General features: G+C 38.2%; 1 protein-coding gene across 1 annotated transcript in view; it reads left to right on the top strand.

Annotated features, from left to right (window-relative positions):
- SEMA3D (semaphorin 3D) overlaps positions 1-22,293 on the top strand; it is a 159,050-nt gene that overhangs the window by 22,009 nt on the left and 114,748 nt on the right. The window contains exon 2 of the mRNA XM_063448193.1: positions 15,812-15,994. Coding sequence (XP_063304263.1) covers positions 15,850-15,994 — 145 coding nt within the window. The 5' untranslated portion in view covers positions 15,812-15,849. The remainder of the gene's footprint in view (positions 1-15,811; positions 15,995-22,293) is intronic.

Here is a 22,293-nt window from a genome sequence, read left to right as displayed (position 1 = left end):
ATAAATATTATATTATTACATTTAGCCCAAAGGTATTTAAGGTAACAAACTTAGCACATTTTTTTTTTGTGCATTAACCCGTTAAGGTTAGGATGTTCCATGTCGTCTTCCATAGAGTGAGCTTTCACTGTTATGATGGCATGATGTCCACATATGGGGATTTAAAAATTGAAAACTTAAACAGTAGCTGCTCCAAAAGAAGCAGACATAACAATAAAAAACATTCAATGCTGTCTGTTTTTCTCATTATTTCTGGAAGTACTTAGTAACTTTCTTTAGAACTTGATTTAACCCTCAGACACAAGAGAAGTTTTAATACATCAGTCATTTGAACTGTTAAGCATTCTCTCTTTGCACTCGTTAGTTAAAGTTTTCCATAGTTTTATAAAATCTTGACTTACTCACTTTGGTATGCAATTCATATAAAACTAGGTGCCAAAAGTCTCAGCATTTTATTGATAATGATGAGTTCAACACACATCTATGTGTGAAAAATAGTTAATTATATCAGGAGAGATAATGGTACAACACAAACTTAATACTTAGAGATTTTCTGACAAATAAGGTGCTATGTTTAACAAGACTTTTTGCCCTTTCTGGAGTATTCTAAAAAAAAAAAGTTTAGTTTTTTGGAATATAAAACCTGGAATAAAATGTTTCAGATTGAGCATAATTTCTAATTGAGGACTCCTGCAGAGACAAAGTATACTAGAACCCAAGCAGTGAAAGGTACAATTCAAGAACTGTTTTAGACAACATTACAGTAATTCAAACCTTGAATTTAGCTATTGGTTTTGGCTCTGTAAAATATCCGCTGGTACCTTGTTGGAAAACCATATTCTCAAAGTCTATGCCAACTTAAAAATAGCTTTATCATAAGTGGACCAAAGCACTCTTTTATGAGTATATAAAGGAGGCACTGTAAGGAACAGGCATACAGATTTTCTTTTCAGTTTAAACTATAGAATATAAGTGCTCTTCCACTAGTGTGAATATATATTGCGCTGTAAATATTGCCTGTTTTGGAAAGCAAGGGTTTTAACCACATTATTTGTTTTTCTGGAGTGGTAACGGATCTTTTGGTAAACCATATTCACCTCTTAGTATGTAGCACAGGGCCCTTTTAATAATAAAGATGTTACATTATCCTACCACAGTTCTAAGGGACTATCATAACTATCTGCAGGAACATTGCAAGTCATTCCGTGGTGAGTATTACACTTTGAGAATACTGTTTTGGAATAAGTCTGCATGTATAACCTTTCACTATCCATTACCATTCGAAACATTCCATATAACATCTGTAGAATTTTACATAGCTAAAAACTCTCAATACTTTTAGTATGGCTATTTGTGAATAAAGGTATATCCTTCTGTGATGAAAGTATACATATTCAATACAAGAATATCTTTTTTTAGGCTGTTGCATTGTAAATGGGTGCCCTTATCCCCATTTACGTTACTTGAATTTCCTGTGATTATTCTGACATGGAGCAAGCTAATATACAGCCCTTTGTATCCAAATACTAAATACTATAATAATAATAATAATAATAATAATAATAATATTACTTGTCTTCCAATTTACAGCAGATAGACGTTGTAGCATAACATCTTAAAGTTTCATAGAGAGCACTTTGAATTTAGAGAGCAATGTACAGAGTTTAAATTCAACACTCAAACTTTCAGGACTACAGGGGAATGTAGTCCTGAAACCTAAAAACACAAACATAAAGAACAAAAAAGTTTAAGAAATTGTAATTTCTCTAATTTGTCTTTGTCAATGTTACCTTTCTATCCACTGTAAGAGGACAATATGGAGGCATTTTATGTTACTCTGGCATTTTGCATTAATTGTGTGTTTATGTGTTTTTTGTTGCCTTCATGTTCATATGCATAAATTATTGTGAATCTGGGTTTGCCCTTGGTTTTTGCTCTGCCTACACCATTTTCTGGTATCATGACTCAGGCTAGTTGTTGGATTCTGATTAGTTTTAGAACTTTGAACATTGTAAGAAAGTATTTTAGATTTCCTTTTTTTTTTCATAGGAATATTACCTATCTATTTTGTGAATGCACTGAAAACTGGGGTAAAACCGAAACCTTTTATTCATAATACCCTTTATATCTATCTTTTATGTTAGTCTGCCATTTCACCTGAAAAGAATATTGTGTTCTAAGGATCAGTAATATGTTGCTCTCAGGGCCAGTGCAAGGATTTTTGGCTACACAGGTGAAGATTAATTCTGCCACCCTCCCCCCCACAAATAAAATGCATCGTCAGCAGTGTCTTGTATCCACTGTTTTGAAATTCTTAGCCCCTTTAGTGTATTGTATCCCCCTTTAGTGTGTCTTACACCCCCTTGAATGTCTCTTACATCCCCCTTGTGTATCTCTTTCTCCCCCCCCCCCCAGCCCTTTGTGTGTCTCTTTCTTTCCCACAGCCCTTTTCTGTGGGTCTTTCCCCTCAGCCTGTTTTTTGTGTGTCCCCTCAGGGCCATTTGTTTATCTTTTCCCTCCCAAGCCATGTAAACATAGATATATAGCAACACACATATACAGGCACACTGTCACAGAAATATGCAGGCACACAATCAAACACAGTCATACAATCAACACATACAGGTACAGTGTCATACAAACACAGACATACAGTCATAGAGACACACAGAGACATGTAGACACTGTCATATAGAGAAATAAAGACACAGTCATACAGAGATATGCAAACACAGACATACAGTCATACAAAGACATAAAGAACAAGGCATGCAGATACATACAGGCATGCAGAAACATGCATACACAGGCATGCAGGGACATATATACATAGACATAGTCACACAAAGATACATAGAACAAAGCATACAGAAACATACGGACACAGTCATATAGAGACCCAAAGACACAGGCATACTCCAAAATATAGTAATACAGAGACATACAGACACAGGTATACAGAGCAGGGGCAGATCCAGAACCTAATCTTGGGAGGTTGACTGGTAGTGAGTTGTAGTGGGGTGATAGGGGCTGTAATTGAGGAGTTAGGGGCTGTAGTAGGGGGACAGGGGCTGTAGTTGAGAGTTAGGGGCTGTAATTGGGGGCTTAGGAAACGTAGTGGGGGATAGGGGCTGTAGTAGGGGCTTAGGGACTGAAGTAGGTTGATGGCTGCAAGTGGGGACAGGGGCTGTAGTATGGGGATATTGGCAGCAATTGAGGGAGAGGGGCTGTAGTGGTAGGGTTAAAGGACCACTATAGTGCCAGGAAAACATACTCATTTTCCTGGCACTATAGTGCCCTGAGGGTGCCCCCACCCTCATGGCCCCCCTCCCGCCGGGCTCTAGGGGGAGGAAGGGGTTAAACTTACCTCTTTCTTCAGCGCCGGGCGGGGGACTCTCCTCTTCCTCTCCGCCTCCTCTGCTGAATGCGCATGCGCGGCAAGAGCCGCATGCGCATTCAGCCAGTCTCATAGGGAAGCATTCACAATGCTTTCCTATAGACGCTGGCGTCTTCTCACTGTGATTTTCACAGTGAGAAGCACGCAAGCGCCTCTAGCGGCTGTCAATGAGACAGCCACTAGAGGCTGGATTAACCCTTACCTCTTGTATTTGTCTGTGTATATTGTACGTTTCTCCACTAATTGTACAGCGCTGCGGAATCTGTTGGCGCTTTATAAATAGCAATAATAAATAAATAATAAATAAACCCTAATCTGCTCTGTTTATAGAAAAAAGGGTTAAACCTAGCTGGACCAGGCACCCAGACCACTTCATGAAGCTGAAGTGGTCTGGGTGCCTATAGTGGTCCTTTAAGGACTGTAGTATGGGAATAGGGGCTGTAGTGGAGTTATGGGGTGGAAAGGGGGGGGGGGGGGTTAGGGCTGCGCCTGGGGGAATAGAGGCTGCAGTGGAAGGAATGTGAAGTAGGGGAGTTGGGCTGTAAAGGGAGGGAATAGGGGCTGTGGTGGGGGCAAAGGGGAAATACAGTGGGACCCAGGGGCAGTAGAGGGGGACACAGGAGCTATAGAGGAGGACAATTGCTGCCACAGGGGCTATAGAGGGGCAAACTAGTGGTGTCACATGGACAGTATGGTGGGGTAAATTGTCAGTAGATGGGGCAGAGGCTGTAGAGAGACGGGCAGATGCTGTAGAGGGGGTCAGAGGCTGTAGAGGGGGGGCAGAAGCTTTAGAGAGGGGGACAGAGGCTATAGGAGGGGGGAGGCAGGGTAGTAGAGGGGCTACAGGGGCAGTTGAGGGGCCACAAGGGTAGTAGAGGGGGGGCACAGGGGCAGCAGAGGGATGATCGGAGCTGTGGAAGGGGGACAGAGGCAGTAGAGGGAAATAGATGGGGCACAGTGGCTGTAGAGGGAAATAGAGGGGCTGTAGAAGGGTGACAGGGGCTGTAGAGGAAACATGAGGGGGCGCAGGGGTTGAAGAGGGGGACACAAGAGCAAAAGGGGGGGACAGAGACAGTATAATGAGGACAGGGGCTGTAAAGGGAAATAGAGGGGCAGTAGATGGTGTGCAGGGGCAGTATAATGGGGACAGGGGTTGTAGGGTGAAATAGAGTGGCAGAAGAGGGAGGCAGTGGCAGTAGAGTGGGTAAGAGGCAGTATGGTGGGGGCAGGGGCTGTAGAGGGAAATTGAGGGGATGCTAAAAAATAAATAAAAAATATTTGATAAAAAAAACATACTAAAAGGTCTTCCCCCCTCCCAGAGGCTTACCTTGGGCCAGGGAGGAGGAACCTTATCCCTGGTGGTCGGGTGGGTCTGGCTGCACTGGAGTCTGGAGCTGCAGAGAGAGTCAGGAATGCTGGGGATTCTGGGAGCAGTTGAAGTCCCGCCCCCTTCTGACATCATCAGAGGAGGACAGATGACTTCACTGCCCTGCTCCTGCTGTGTGCTGGCTACAAGGAGACAGGTAAATTGACTAATCCGAGTTCCCAGCCAGAGGCAGAGGATTCAGATTTTTGCGCCCCTCTGCTCTGGCCGCCAGTGCCGCCTTTTGTACGCGCCGGCCCTGGTTGCTCTGTCCTGATAGTTGAACCCTTCCACCCTGTTTATGATATGGCCCACATCTTAGATGTACACAACTTGAAGCAGGAGCCTTTGTGAGGTTGCAAAGTTTCTTCAGTTTAGGCATCTTTTAATGGATCTTAAAACATTAAAAGAAGACTTGAACATTTTCTTAATTCGATAATTTATCACACATGCTGGGAAGTTTAAAAGATGGAAGACACATGCTTATTTATAGGATGGTACAGTATAACAATTATTCTTTCATACAAAAACAGATTTTTTTGTTCTTCAGTAAACAAACAATTCACTCTGCAAAAATTGAAGTGCTTTTCCAAAAATAATAAGTATTACGAGATTGTTCTAGTTTACCCTATTTGCTCTGTGTTTTGTGTCTGTATATAGTTCTAAAGAATTTTGCTTTGTGATATTTTTGCTTGAATACATGTTATTTAATCTAATGCATTTATTTTGGAATGTGTCAATTAGTATCTCTATTTCTGTAAATAAATGTAATAGCCGTAGTATCTAGTTTAAGATCAGTGTTGTGAAACCTAGACCTGTATGGTCATATCCCTGTTACCATTGAACTACTTTTCTAACATCAAGGTAAACAATTAACACTTTTATAAGGAAATTTGTTGTCCTGAAATTCCACTGGAGTTCAAAGCTATACTGTACAGAGTACAGTCATATTAAGAGCAAAAACCATACGAAACTTGTAGAAAAACAGGTGGCGGAATGTTGATAAAATAGCCTGCAATAATTAAAATGAGAAACCAAGCATGTCTTTTTGCTGGTCGTAAGAGTGACATTACAATATAGACATAGTATAACATAATAGAAAGACATCTTAAACATCTAGATTACTTTATTTACCAATAATTCACCCTATAACTGTCTCTCTACTGGATATATTGTGCCCCACATTTTGCTTATTAATGATGTTTGTGTAATATTGGTGGGTCCATACCTACACTGCTCCGTATACTAACTAATCCCATAACTCTCTGGTCCAAATGTTCGATTGCGATGCTGGTCTTTTGCGATGTTAAGTCTATTCGAACTGATTAAATTACATGGACTCACCTGCTGGCCTCTCTTGGAGTTTCTCTTTTAATAACCTGGCTATTTATAGCACACATGCTAGAGGTAAAACATTACTTCCCCAAATATTTAATTATATCTATACTGATCAGCCACAACATTGGTCTGCTAACAGGTGAATATCATTGATTATAGCATTACAATGGTATCTGTCAAGGGGTGGGATATATTAGGAAACAAGTGAAAAGTTAGTTCTTGAATTTGATGTGTTGCAAGCAGGAAAAATGGGCAAGTGTAAAAATGTGAGTTAATTTGGGTCAAAAAAGGGTAAATTAATGATGGCTAGATTACTGGAGCAGAGCATCTCCAAGACAGCAAGTCTTGTGGGGTGTTCTTGGTATGCAGTGGTTAATACCTACCAAGAGTGGTGTTAGGAAGGCAAATCAATGAGCCGGTGTTGAGTCATGGACAAGGGATGCACATGGGGAGGGAAGGTTAACAGAAGAGCTACTGTAGCTCAAATTGCTGAAAAACTGTTCTGCTGGGAAGCCTTGGGTCCGGGCATTTATGTGGCTGTTATTTTGAAACATAGAGATTGTTGCAGACAGCGTACACCCCTTCATGGCAATGGTATTCCCTTATGGCAGTGGGCTCTTTCAGGAGGATAATGCATCCTGCCATACTGCAAAAATTGTTCAGTAATGGTTTGAGGAACATGACAAAGAGTTCAAGGTGTTTGCCTCCAAATTTTCCAGAGTTTAATCTCATTAAGCATCTGTGGGATGTGCTGGAACAACAAATCCGATCCATGGAGGCCCCACCTCACAATGTGGATGACATAAAGGATCTGCTGCCAGGGCCGGACTGGGGATACAAAGCAGCCCTGGAAAAAATAATCTATGCCAGCCCCATAAGTCATTGCGCCATATATTGTTGCATGTAATATGTAAGGCTATGTCTTGCCACCCTAGATGATTGATTATAATCTTTTTCTAATATAAAATATTGGTCCTTTCAGATTAAAATGTTTAATTATACAGTAAGCATACTCACATGCAGACACAGACAATCTCACTGACACAAGCTGATTGATACACAGCCTCATAGACAAACAATCTCACTGATATACATAAGGTCACTGACATAAAAACACAAGCTCACTCAGTAGCAGGCACACACACACACACACACACACAAGCAACCCCACTCACTAGCAGGCGTGCACACACACACACACAGCTTAATGTATTGGCTCTGGTGTCTATAGACTGTCCCTGCAAGCTTTTCAATGTAAACACTGACTCTTTAGAGAAAAGGCAGTGTTTACATTGCTTTATAGTGACAGACACTCAGACGGTCACTAGAGGTGTTTCCTGTGTCAGTGCGGATTGGCTGAGATCATCAAGCTTGATGATCTCAGCCATAGAGGCAGGGCCAGTCGAGGGGAAACCAGCACAACGTGGGGGGGAAGGTGAGTAAAAACACACATATATACACACATACCATGACAGACACACACCATGACACAGACAGACCGTGACACTGACTGACACACACACACCGTGACACAGACAGAAACACAGACACACCATGACAGACAGACACACCATGACACAGACAGACACACACACACACACCATGACAGACACACATACCATGACAGACACACACCTTAAAAAAGACACACACACATACCATGTTTCTAGAGGGAAGAGGATGGTCCCCAAAGATGACATTCAGAGGAACAGAAGGGCTGCACTGTACCTCTTCTCCATTACCTAAGTAGTGTGGGTGGGTAGGATTGCATGAAATACATAGGAATGCAGTATGCTCTTGTTTATTTCTATTTTGTCATTGATATCTGGGCTTCCATAGTTGGCAAGATTTGTGTAGAGAGTCAGGAATATATCTCGTAGGTTAGAGCCATATGGTAGGTGTCAATGCTTTGCTTTGGAATGAGGCTTCAGATTTTTTTTAAAGATAGCAACACCCCTAACAATGCTAGAAAGGTTTTCATAGCCTAGGTCAGGCATAGTCAACCTTTGGCACTCCATCTCCCATGCATCCAGCATTATGGGCATAAGAGCCTTATGGGGGATGTAGTCCACAACATCGGGAGTGTCCAAGGTTGCCTACCCCTGGCCTAGGTGATATGGGAGAAACAATCTACTTGTTAATAGGTGACACTTGACATGCTGGCATCATTTGGAAGTGGATATATTTTTGCTGATTCCTGAGTGGCTCAGATGTCAAGATGTTGATGCTCGACATGAGAGAGCCAACATGAGCACATCAGCAAGAGTTATTTTGATATTATTAATATTGCTCTGCTTTCTGTCGATTAATTTAAGGTTCTTCAATGTAAATGTAGGTGTGGTTCTTTTCCACTCTTATGACCTAATATGAAAAATTAATCAGTTCAATTTTTGTAAATCCCAAAGCTATCAAGTGGTTATTTTTGTGTTTATATTATGTATTCTGTTTTTATTATGTTTAATAAAACGCTGGAACAATGAGCACTCACACAGCTCTAGGATGCAGTAAATGTACTTGTATTGAATTTTTCCGCATAATGAATTCAGTATAATTATTACTAAAATGCATTTATGTTTTTAAATGATTATGAATAAAATTAGTAACTGTGTTTCATAAATTGTGTTGCTAGAATGAATAGTTATATTAAACTCAGGAGAACAGAAAATACTTCAGGATTAAATGTGAAACAAGATATGAGAGATCATTAATCCAATCAAAATGTTCTTTCTATGCTACTGTTGTTGCCAAGCATTTATCCCTAAGTCTTACAATAAAGGGCACATGCCAAGAAACAGACTGACAGTGTTTCATTTATTCCAGGTTATATAGCCTCCATGTAAGGCCTGTGAGCTCTGAAAAGATCAACTTTCCTGTTGGAACGTTGGTTTTATGGCTTTATGGAATACAATCAGGCTTTTGTTCTGTAAAGGAGTTGTATTGCAAAATTACACATTTTCTTCCGTTTAATAAATATGTATTTTAAGAGACCTAAGTATTTAAAATTATACTTAAGTATAATTTTGGTAATTAGAAGTATGATTTGCATTTATAATTATACATGTGTGTGACTTTTACAATATTTTACAAACCCAGAGCACCCCGTACCCACTACAGTTTTGTCTCTGTTTTTTTGTCAAATCATTTTTGAGCCGTTTGACAAAAACAGTGATAAGAGCAAAGCTGGGCTATGCTTTATGTAGTGCTTGCAGAATATCATTACTATCTAAGCTTACTTTGATAATGCGGAAGTAAAATGTCTTCATTATCTGATTAACCACAGAAACACTGTGCTATGTGTGCTTGGAAAGACCATTTTTGTCAAACTGCCCAGACGACTTGAATAAAAATAATGGGCTTTACACCAGAGACTCATAACCATAACAACTTGAATACGATGTGGCAGTTTTGATACTTGGTACAGCATTGAGGCTGGACAAAACTAACATTGATAAGATATATATATAGAACAAGATAGCGAAGTAGGAAAATCTATTGGATTAAGTGAGTTGAAATGTTTAGTGAATATACCCTTGGTTTAGCAAAAATGTGAATAAAAGAGTTTGTTTTTATTATTAGAATTAGAATATTTAAACTTATATTAATGGAGCTATATGTATCCATATTTTAGTTTTTATGAAATCAATTATTATTAAATAAAACTAAATAAAACCACAAAGTAACAATTTCATATTTGTTTCTGTGTTAAAGAAAAAATCTACCATGTATGGTATTTATTAGCTGAAATCGTATCTGCTTAATAACATTGTTATTTATTGAAATAATATGGCCATTCTTTGCAAAACCAAAAATATTTGCACTGAGAACATTGAGTTTTAACAAAATACATTGGCTTCAAATCAATGTTTTGGGGACATTTTTTTAGGCAAAATCCAAGTATTAACGTGCTTTAAATGGAAATTAGAGAGCAAGTAATGCCTGCGAGTTTGTAAGAGTTCAAAAACCGTATGAAAAGTTTCATAATCCTTTATCATTATATGTTTGCACACACAGAACAAAATTCTTGTCTTTCACGCAACACCAAATTGAAAAGCAGCCTTTGAAAGCGTCTGTAGAAACATTCAAATCATATGGGAATGACAATTATACTGATGATACTTGGCTTTTAAATTCAGCTGCAGATAGAAGCAGCTGGGGAGGATTGTTATGGAATTCTAAGCTTTGTTTTTACTTCAAACAATCCCACCTAAGAAATTAAACCCTATTCAGAAACCTGTAATTGTGTTACTTAAATGCTTAAATATTGGCCCATTATGCAGTGGTAAACAGTTATTTTCTCATGAAATCAGAGGTTAAAAATATTTTTTTTAATTTACTATTTCCATAGACAATGTTGCATTAGTAGCATGATTCTTAAAGGAAAACAGTTGTCCACAAATTGTGATGATTACAGGATGACTATATACCTTATAGGAACACTAAAGCATTAGAAACACTAACATGTATTGCTAACGCTATAATGTCCTTCTAATTACATAGACTATTCCCCACCTTCTATCCCAGAGAAAGTTTTAAATAAGCAATATACTTACCGTGTATCCTTCAGTGTGCTGGTCTCAATACTGACGCCCCGCTTCCTGGACACAGTCTTGATGATCTCTGCCACTCCAATATTTCCAAATACACAAGCATTGGGGGGCTAGTGCGCATGCACTGCAGGAGCAGCATCTTATTAGTTCTCAATGTGGAAGCACCTCTAGCAGCTGTCAGGAAGACAACCACTAGAGATATGTTAACCCTGCAGTCCTAACATTGCAGTATCTACTAAAAGGCAATGGTTTACATTTCAGGGTTAAAACTAAATAGCAGAGGCATCACTACAGTTAGGCAAAGGGTTACAATTTCCCCCTGCCAAAATTGCTGTGTTAGCCCAATAAGGTGATGGTGCACTGGAAGAGGGGACATCCTCAGGTGCGGATATACTGCCTGTCTGGACTCCCCAGAGGATAGACTGCTGGCCACATGTGCATTATGCTAGCATGCTGCAGGGCACAAGTGGGAGCAGCAATTACACAGATGTATTCCCCCTGCCCCTAGGTTGGCACAAGGCTTCAGAAGAGCAGTGCAGTGCAAGAGAGCAGCATCGACGCAGGGCCTGAGACACAGAGTAGGTACCACACTGATTGAACGGGGCTATTTTCAGTGCCTGCAGCTTTCACCTGAGTATGTAAGAGATGAGGGAGGGCTGCTTGCTTGTATGTGTGTGTGTGTGTGTGTGTGTGTGTGTGTGTTTGTATATGTGTGTATTCGGCAGTGTGTGTGTGAATTTGTATATGAGTTAGGCAGTGTCTTTGTGTGTATGTATTAGAAAGTTTGTGTATGTATTAAGCAGTGTGTATGTATTAGACAGTTTTTGTGGGCATTAAGCAATTTGTGTGTATGTATTAAGCAGTCTGTGTGCGTGTGTGTATACATTTATTAAGACGTGTGTGGGTATGTGTGAGTGTATTTATTAATCAGTTTCTGTGTGTTTGTTTAAGACAGTGTATGTATGAATGTGTATGTATTAGCAGTTTGTATTTGTACACAGAGGCACAAGATGGGACAGAGAGGGACGCATGTACCACCAGCACCTATTCTGCCAAGTGTATACTCTGCAACATTTACTGAGGGTGAAATGTGATATCAACCCCAGCGTCAGCATGGATATGCAATTATTAGCATGGATATGCAGTTTGTTATAGTGCATAACAACCCATAACAAACTGGTTATACTGGTGCAATGGTGACAAATATTCCCAAAAGGGAAATACAAAAAGAGGCAGAAGAAGCTTCACTGATGAAGCTGTTGTTTGGATTTTTTGAAATGTTGAAGTTTGTTGCTGTTGCAACAGCTGACATTTGTAAAATATAGAAATGTCACTTGTCACCTCTGAATGTGTGTATGTTCAGTCATGGGAAAAAATAAGTTTATATTATTAATTTTCAGTCACATCTAGCTATCTATACAGAAGTGCAAAAGCCCAGGATTCCTAGTATGCATTGAAAGACTCTTTGAGAGGCATTGCAAGACTCTGTCAGGGGCATTGAAATTCTCTGTAAGGGACATTAAAAGGCTCTGTAAGGGACATTAAAAGGCTCTGTAAGGGACATTAAAAGGCTCTGTCACGGGCATTGAAATACTCTTTGGAGGCATTGAAAGACTGTCGTGGCATTTAAATTCTCTGCTAGGTACATTAAAAGGCTCTGTAAGGGACATCAAAAGGCTCTGTCAGGGGCATTGAAATTCTCTGCTAGATATTAAAATGCTCTGTAAGGGACATTAAAAGGCTCTGTTATGGGGCATTGAAAGACCATCAGGGGCATTGAAATTCTCTGCTAGGGACATTAAAAGGTTCTGTTAGGGGCACTGAAAGACTGTCAGGGGCATTGAATGACAAAGGGGCAAAACACTGTTAACTGTATTTTTCAAAGTGTTCAAATCTTTTTGATCCAAGTCTAACTCAAAAATCCTGCTTAAGCTCAGTTCTTTCTAAGAGCATTGTCAAAATCAGCATCCTTTTCAGTCAGGTTGTGAGATCTATATTTTTCAAAGTGTTTTGTTTATTTTTATCAATAAACAACCATGAATTTGGAAAGCTGGTTAAAGCAGGGAACTCTTCAGAGAAAAATTATTACTACTTTTACCTGTTCAGCACTTATAGAAACTGAGAAATGAGATACAACAAAAAATCCAGAAAACATGCCCGAAATATTTGTATCTACTGTTCCTCAAATAGCAGAGACAAGTGACAAGTCAAAAAAAAAAAAAAAAGAATAGCACACAATGCTAGCCAATCTTCTTCTCAAACAAAGAAAGGAAAATATGATGATAGCTACTTGTCATTTGGATTCACAAGTGCCAGAAATGAAGATTGTCCTGAAGCAATAAAAATATTGCAATAAAATATTGCCAAACAGTTCATTAGCAACTGCTAAATTACGTTGTCATTTTAAGCAAAACCACGCAGAGTACAAAGATAAGGACATTGATTTTTTAAAGCGAAAGCTAAGGGAGTATCTGTCATGTATACTTTGTCTCAATGTGACAAAAAAGGAGATAATTCCTTCTGAAGATAGAGGGGAGTGCCACTCGGCGGTCTTCTGGTATCATGCCTGGCTTTTGCAGAATGTTGGTGGACGCCGGACGCTGAGGACCCATGCAATTATATAGCCCCACATGCATCCATGGTAAAGACGACTTTGACGTGCAGGTGATGTCACGCAAAAGACGAACACGCACGTTTTGGGGTCAGCCAATCGGATCTGCAAAAGGGTTATTTAAACTCTCATATTCCCTTAGCTCATTGCCCTGTTGTGGTTTCCCCTAGATGGTTATCCGAGAGTGTGTTCCTGATCGGGTTTTTCTGGTTTTTGACTTTGGCTTAGTTTTGACTTCCCTGATTTCTTTTGGCTTTTACATGATGTATGTTTATCACTCCAAGGAAAAAACACTAATATTTTTAATGCAAGAGATAAAATATTTTTACTGTCTCATAAGCTGTAGTTTTGGAGCTCATCTGTTGAGCAAAATAATTTAAACTCTTTGCCAACACTTAAGGATTTTCTTGAAGAATCAAAAATTGAACTTGAAGATGAAATTCGCAATGAAATTGTAGATCATCTTTGCCATTTAATCACATCTATTAATCAGTATTTTCCATTCTTGAATGAAAACAATAATGACTGGATATGAAATCCATTCATAAAAACAAGACAGACAATTTTTCTGATGTAGATTGTGAGAATCTGATCGATATAACTTCTGACAGTCAACTAAGCCAAGAATTTAAAGATGTTTCTCATTACTTATTGGGGTGATTTATGCTAAGAATACCCAGAATTGTCCAAGCGGGCAATCAAAGTTCTGTTGCCATTCACCAGCACATACTAATGTGAAACTGGATTCTCGCTTTACTCTGCAACAAAAACAAAGTATCAAAATCGACTTGACGCAACTGCAGGCATGCAAATACAATTGTCAACAATTAAGCCAGATATAAAAATAATTTGCCAGCAAAAGAGAACATTACACTCTGCTCATTGAAAGGTTTGTGCTACTCTATGGCACACATTATTTTTTGGGGGGGTCCAAAGTTTTGCTATACTATGTCATAGGTATTTAAAAAGAGAGAGATATAGATAGATAGATAGATAGAGAAGAATAAGACAATTTAAGTGTTGTGGATAAATCATACTAAACAGAGAACAAATATCTAATGGGTTATGAATGTGTCTATAATGCAAAAATACTTCAATTGTTATATTAATGATTTTTACGTATTAGGTTTGTGTTTGTGATTAGGGTTATTTTTGTATCTCAGGCCTGTAACAGGATATGAATATCCTGATCTGCACAAGATTGCAGAGTGTTACATTCCCCAGAGTTGCTGGGAGACCGAATAATGCTATCTATGTCATTATGTCTCCATCAAAGGAGGGATCTAAATTAAAAATGGCAACAGTTTCCAGGGAAGATAAATCCCTCTATGTATGGGGAGACTAGGACATGTATAACCCAGCACTTTCCTGAGATGTGGTGCCCCCATATTGCATGATGTTAGTCAAACAGTGCATTGCAGAGAATAACATATGAGCACCTACCAGGCTTTCACAGAGATTTAACATAAGATCTGCCTGTTGAAATAATGTACATATCATGTGCAACTGTCTATAATGTGTCTCCAAGAAGTAAATGAGCTGTCTTTACCAACTTCTGGATTGATGATCACTTGAATGTGAAAATTAGTGAGCATAAATGGCACTTGTGGTTTCTTACTGAAAATAAAAATAAGTAAAAGTGCAAGGTACTCTCTCTTTAGCAAGTTTCCAATAATGCAATGTTTGTATGATACTTAGAGTGGCCCTTTACGATAAGATGCAAAGGAGAAGGAAAGATAGGCTTAACAAGCACTAACAGCATCTGTAAACATTTATCAATCTATTCTCATGTAAGAAAGATATAAAAAGTAGAACTGTTGGAGAGGATGTATTCTAAAATCCTACCTTGTTAAATCAGAGATTAATATGCTGCTTTTGATAAAATATTAATATTTTAGAGATAATGTGTAACAATTGTTTTGCGCTGACTAACATATAGTGGTATCGAGCACTGTTCAGATTAAAGCTAAGAGTGTTATTTACAAAGTGGGAATTTAAAATGAAATTCAATTTTAAATCCAGAGTAGCTGAACTGAAATCATATATGATTTAGAGAATTTTTCAAATTCAGCTATTTTTACCTTACATTTGAAATTCACCTTGAATCCTCAATTTATTGAAAAAATCCTGATAGTATATTAGACTAGAGGAGGAGCAATTGTCGCACAGAAAATATACATATTTAATGGCCATTAATATGCTAGCATATTATAATGTTAAGCTTTCTGCCTAATTTCTTGTCTTTAAGATTCCCTGACAAAACTAGAAATCTTAAAGGTTTAAATATATTAAACATAATTACAAGATTTTATTTTTGGTTAAGAATTTTCAAGACACTGAATTATCAGGAAAATATGTGCTTTAATCTTTTTTTAAATTTATTTATGTAACTTATTTACTTATCTTTTATTTATTATATTTGTTTGTTTATTCTTTCAAGATTAACGCATGTACTGTTAATGCAGTAAAACTGTTCTGCGTGTTTAAAAATGAATCAGCCATACGAGATCATCTTCCTTGAGCAAGTCATAATAACCACATATTTCTTCTTTTAGCCTGAAAACTCAAGAAAGAAGGTGCCATATAGCCTACCATGAAATTGAAGGATCACAAATGTCCCAGCAGATGGCATAAACCACAACATTCCTCCACAATGCTATCACTGCTTTTACTAATTCTCCTGCCAACAACTGACTGCTTGAAACAGAATATTCCTCGACTCAAACTCGCCTACAAAGGTAAATGTCTTTCACAACTACATGCTATTTTTCATGTGTTTATCTGGAATTTGTAAAGTCTTTATTTACTGTGCTATCAAGGGATCTCCTATTCTATCAACTCCTTCAACTATTAAGATTGCATAAAAAACTGTATGTTAGGTATTGCATTGTGATATCATGATAAAACAAACTTTAAGTAAACACTCTAGAAAACAAACAAACAAATCAAATTAGCTCCTTTATAACTGTAGTAAGAAAACCTTTAAAAATGCCATTAAATTCCCACTACCTCAGGCGCCTCACAGCCACAATCCTACCACATGCCCAAGCGAAAAAACTTGTGCTGGACGGCTTCTTTTGATTTCGAAAGCCTAGACTAGCACCATCCACTGCTGCACAGGATGTCATAGTAAGGTGCCACCCCACAACTGACAAACTTCTCACTGCAGCCCCGGGAAAAAACTCACTTGCCTTTGAGTCATCCTATTTAACCTTCTACCAGGACTTAACACGGAACACTCTATTATGGCGCAGGTCTTTGGGCCACATAACTAGCCAACTGTGCGCAGCTAACATCGACTACAGATGGACACTGCCGAGGTCTCTAACAGTAACTAAAGACGGAACCGCAATTAGTCCCTCCTCACTACAGGATGCCGAACCATTCCTGCAGGCGCTGGGGATTGCCACACGATCCCTGCAACAGGCGGCCCCCTCTGTGTCACATACCTGGGACCCAAAGAGAGCAACACCCTTTGTCCCCAGGAGCAGAGAGAGGCTAGGGGCACCAACATGAACTGTCTACCGATGCAAGCATTCAATATTTTCTTCTGTCTGGTTTTTACTGTTACACCTTATTTTTTGTTAAAAAAAACACTATTGGCTCTAACTCTCCTCACACTTGGCACATCACAGTTAGTCACAGGGACCCTTCATTAGAGCACCTCTACGCCTTAGCGCAGGCTCTCACCATCCGTGGGAGCGCACAAGACACTCATAATTCCATACTCTTCCATGGCTAGGGGTCACCAACCTACTTGGCCAAACCTTTAACAGATCCTCCGGCACCTCTGGGATTGTAAACACCCGCACTACGACTTGAGCCATGACTCATAATTGCACCACAGTTTACCCACAGAGATGTGGACCTGCTGGTATCATGCAGTCTTACTCTTAAATCTCCTCAGACGAAATCCCAACTATGAGATGACATACTCCCATATAGTTTACCACACTCAAGACTTGACAGCAGGGGAACACATGACAGACATTCTCACACCAGACTATCCATCACTAAATGGTGGTGTTTCTCTACATACTAACTCTCTGTAATACTATGTTCTCTTTGTTGTCTTCAATGCTAATATCTCTCATCCTCACTAATCATCTGGCGTTTTGTCAGTACAGATGTATGCACCTTACCAAATATGATAGGCAAGCCTGCAAAATCTAGCAATTTTTAGTTGGTTATTAAACAAGTTCATCTCGCTTGACTGTAATAGCATCATAAAAAATGTGCGAAGATAGCAGATACCACATAATGTAACTTGACCACTCATACACGTCTTACAGCTATGTGCATCACTATGTCAATCGCTATGCCATTAAATTTACCTGTAATCCAGTGCCTAAACACAACTCTAATTCCAATCCACCATCTGTGACGTCATCAATCCTGATAACTTTTTTCTAGTCAAATGCTTCTGTCAGAAAAAAACATTCAGAACACATGGTGCACGTAAAGCAATTGTCGTGATCCACCAATCATAAAGGAACATTGGAAGAAAACAACTCCTGGCATCAGTATACTTTGCATGTTGACACTTCATGTTAAATTAGATTCAATGACTGAATATGTCAGTCTGAAGCCCCTAGTAGCTGTCTCTCTAACAGACATTAGCAGGCGTTTAAACTGCAAATGACTGTGCCATATCTCAGAAGGATTGATTGAAAGATTTTGAGTTGTAGAGTTGCAGAAGCAGCTTCTATGCCCCGCTATCCCTTCATTAATATCAAGTAATGTTTTTGTCTATACTTCCCCGTTAAGCTTAGTTTAAATGTGTCATGTAGGTGGGTGGATGGAGATAGACAGACAGATAGATAGACAGTTCAAGATAGATGTCTGTGTCTTAGAATGGTGTGTGATTCACCTTTACATCATTTTTGTTATGTATTTAATATATACATTTGTTTAAATGTTTACACCTTCACTACCAAGTACATGTTAGAATAAAAATATACCACATGCATTTGAAACATATAATATGATAATATATTCATATATAGACCACTATCCAGGGATAGCAAAGAAAATTCTAAAAAAAATATGTAATTTAACATGTCACGTTTAAGACATTATATAGTATTCTTTATCTTTCTATACTGCAAGTCTAACCTACTTGCATTGAAATATAAGTAAAATTTTTGTTACGTACAGTAGGTATGACAAAAATAGGTATATAAAATGTTTTCCTTGCTTATGGGTATTCACAAGAAAGCCAGTGATATTTTTTAAAGTAATATCAGTATGTGGATGAATTACATCCTCCTAATCCAAGTCCAGAGATGGTAGAATGCAGAAGGAAAGCATGCAACCATTTTAGCAGAGTTTGAGAACTTACCTGGATCCTACTGAGAACTTACCTGGGCACATGCTGTATCAGCCACATCTGGTCTTCTTCGCTAGCAGAATTTGAAGCAAAGCAGGAACATTCATGTGTGACTTGAGCACTCTAAGCCACCTGTGAATTATTTTATTGAGACCAGATGCAGCTGGTGTGGCATGGATGCCAGGATCCAGGTAAGTTGTAAAACTGTAAAAAAAATATTTTGAAATCTTACAGTGGGTATGGTGCTTGGAGTATTTCTTTAAAAGCTTTAAATAAAGATGTTAAAGCTGACACAAAAGGCAGCAATTCATTGAATGGATTAGCCAAATTAAAATAGGTTTTGTCAAATAAATCAAAAGGGGATCCTTCTAAGTCAAGTCGCCATACACTACACTCCCAGTTGTAAAAAGGGTATCAAAAACAATTATCCAGGGGAATTGCAATCACTCAAATCAGCCATGGGTGTTTCCAGGAATGGCTCCCAACACCTCCCTGTGATATAAACTTGTACCCTGTTTATCTCTTTTAGTGTTTTGCTACTATTGTAATTGGAATCTCTTCAGTTATGCTGTTTATTATTGATTTTATTGATTTAAAATGCCTCATTTAATTGGGTGTATGTTTTTTTCTATGTTTTATGGTTTTTTTGAGCAGACACCTAGTAGTTAGCTGGGATATTTAGTGATTGCTTGAGTGCTCTTGTCAATGTCCAATTGTGAATTGTGTGCTGGGATGAAACCAGCCAGATGTGGCAGGTCTTTTTAACCCTGTTGAATTTCCAGTTCTTTACGTTCTACGTTGTGTGTCTGGATTCATTTTTTTGTATTATGCATATTCCATAGAACATACAACTATAAAACTTTAATATTGAATTCATAAAAGCTTTTTGTGTTTCAAAATCATTTAAATACTTTGCATGGATAGCATTTTATTGTCTGTATATTCACATTAGAACATGAGATAAAAAGTCTGATATTGAGTAATAATTTAGGAATTTAGGAAGCCTCTAAATTTGTCCTTGAAGTCAATATTGGATATTTTCTCTGAGTAATCCAGTCAATATTTAAAGCATTCAAAAAAAAAAAAGTAGACTAAAAAAGTAGACTATCACCACAAAATTGGTAGTACAGTCCTGCCTATTAAGTTTATTACCATGGATCTTAAAAAGTTCCAAAACACACTAAAGAATGTATATACTCTGTACTCCACACTAAAGGGAATTTACAAATATCCTGTTTAAATGACATTCACATTAGCTGCAATGTAACTGTCTTGTAATCATAAAGAGATAACCCTACCCAGTCTTTAATAGATAAGTGTCCAAAGGGTAACAAATAAATAAAGGAAGGAAGGGAAAACCCTCATTATAGATAGTCTCATAAAGAACCGCTACTGGGATCCAGATATTGTAGTCTGCTTCTGTGGAAGTACACTTGGTGGGCACATGGAAAAAAAAAAGACAGATAGCTCTAGTCAGAATGATTCAGGGGGTAGTATTATCTGGCTCACTTTATCCAATCCTTGGCACATCACAGGTAAGGAGCAGATGAGTCTCGTTAGGCAATGGTTAATACGGTTAATAAGGTTAATAACGGTTAATACGTTTTTTGCACAGAGAGATAAGTCATTGCCTAGTTAAATAGTGGGACAGTCAGCTTTCAAACATAACTATAGCTGGCATATCTACAATGACTCTCATCTGTGCTGACCTGCAAATATATCTCTATGTATATTACTAAGTCAATGATGAGAGCTATTAGTAATATTCAACTATGCCATTGTGGTATGATGATAAAAAGTTATCAGTCTTAACTAGTGAGTATATATTGCAATTGGCTCATTGGTCATGTTTGCAGGGAAAACACTAAAAACTTCTAGTTATTAAAATTATGTGTACTTGACTATAGTCCACACGTGTATTTATTTTTCTATATATGCAGGAAAACAACATAGGGGAGCAGGCATCAAAGATGTAGAGAATATCTCAGCTGTCAGAAACAACTGTTGGGAGCCTTGTTAACCATCTTAGCTCCCTTTACAACTAATCAATAGGAAACTAACAACAGGAAACCGAGAACACTATTGGAAGTAGCTCACATCAGAACATAGTACATAGTGACAGAAAAGTGAATAGATGAACAAGTGTTTAAATAAAATAGGAAAATTACCATGGGGATAAGCTAAAATTATCAGGCAAGACTGTTCCATGATTTAGTGGTGCTAGTCTACTTTTTTTGTAGTTTACACATTAACCCCTTAGGGAATCATGACATGTGTGACATGTCATGATTCCCTTTTATTCCAGAAGTTTGGTCCTTAAGGGGTTAAGGGCTAAACACCAAACAGCCCTGTTACTGTCCAAGTGCCACTTGACTTGTTTTCTGCCTTCATAATATTACTGTACATTAATCGATACGGTTCTTGGTAATTAATGGACAATACTTTATAGCAATAATTAATTGTCATTTTCTTTTAGTGATGTCATTTTTCATGACATATCTTTATGGTATCAACATGTTTTGTTCTATGGGAGTACTTTCAGTTTTTAGTCATGGTAAAGCCTCTGTTGTTCTCCTAATATGTTGAACAAAATTAGGTATTTCTGACATTCTCTGAACCCATGCCAGCATTTTCTAGTATACTGTAAAAAGATGTGTGTGGGTGAACAAACATAAAAACATGTTACACCCATATAACTGTGAAATGATTGCTTAACATTAAGCGCACTGAGTCACTGAACAGCAATGTGAGAAAACCAGAAACAGTGCATGCTAAGCTAATAAAGTTTGGGATGGAAGCTTGTGTTGTCTCCAGATATGGGGTGCCTCATGAACACTGAAGAACAAGCCTTTCGTGTTATTTTTTTTTTTTTTAAATGCCAAAAAGGCAGAGGTTTACTAATGTAGGGAATCCTAGACAGATAAAGACATGTTCTAATTAAATCATTGTTATTTTAAATTAGGCTTTTAAATCTTTTGGTTTTATGAATATTTCAAACTACTACTACAACATTTTAGTGTAGCCAACAGTATAAGAAAAACACACAGAGATAAGAATCCTTTAGTGTGTTATCAAATGTTTTTTAGAATTATTTCCATTAGGTTAATTATCTAGAATATCACCTTTTATTGGTTCTTACATATCCACTGTAGTTTTCTGAACTCAAATCACGTCATCATGTTCAAGGTAAATGTTTACATCCATTGACTAAGTTGTCATTGGGCACCTGGCAAGGATGATGCTACTACATAGATACAAAATACAGATTAGCGAACAGCACACACACACACACACACTTTACAAAATGTACAAGGATACTTAAAAACACCTATCATAGCAAACAAATATGGGGATTCCGGTACACAATATGACCATATGGTGCAACTGACTCTCCATATTTGCTTGCAGCAGCACTACTTAGAAATGTAAGTTCCAGGTATGCAATCAATTCCCTTTTTTTCGGTGTAGATTTAGAATCCAGACCAAATTCTTATTGGTCTGAACACCCAAACCCACCCATTGTGGAGGTGACCACATGAAAGCATAAATTGAGGAGAGTCTTTGAAAGCAATTTAAGCAGCAAGTATGCAGTCAGCATGTTAATCTTGCATGTTAAAATTTGTGTAGGACCCACTGATATTGGGGTACTGTGACATAGTGGTGGGCTTAACACCGTATGGCCATTTGGTGTAACTAAACATTTGTTTG

This window comes from Pelobates fuscus, chromosome 3 (assembly GCF_036172605.1).
Source record: "Pelobates fuscus isolate aPelFus1 chromosome 3, aPelFus1.pri, whole genome shotgun sequence".
In the NCBI taxonomy this organism is placed as follows: domain Eukaryota; kingdom Metazoa; phylum Chordata; class Amphibia; order Anura; family Pelobatidae; genus Pelobates; species Pelobates fuscus.
The sequence above is the reverse complement of the archived record's forward strand: the minus strand, read 5'-3'. Positions and strand labels throughout refer to the sequence as shown.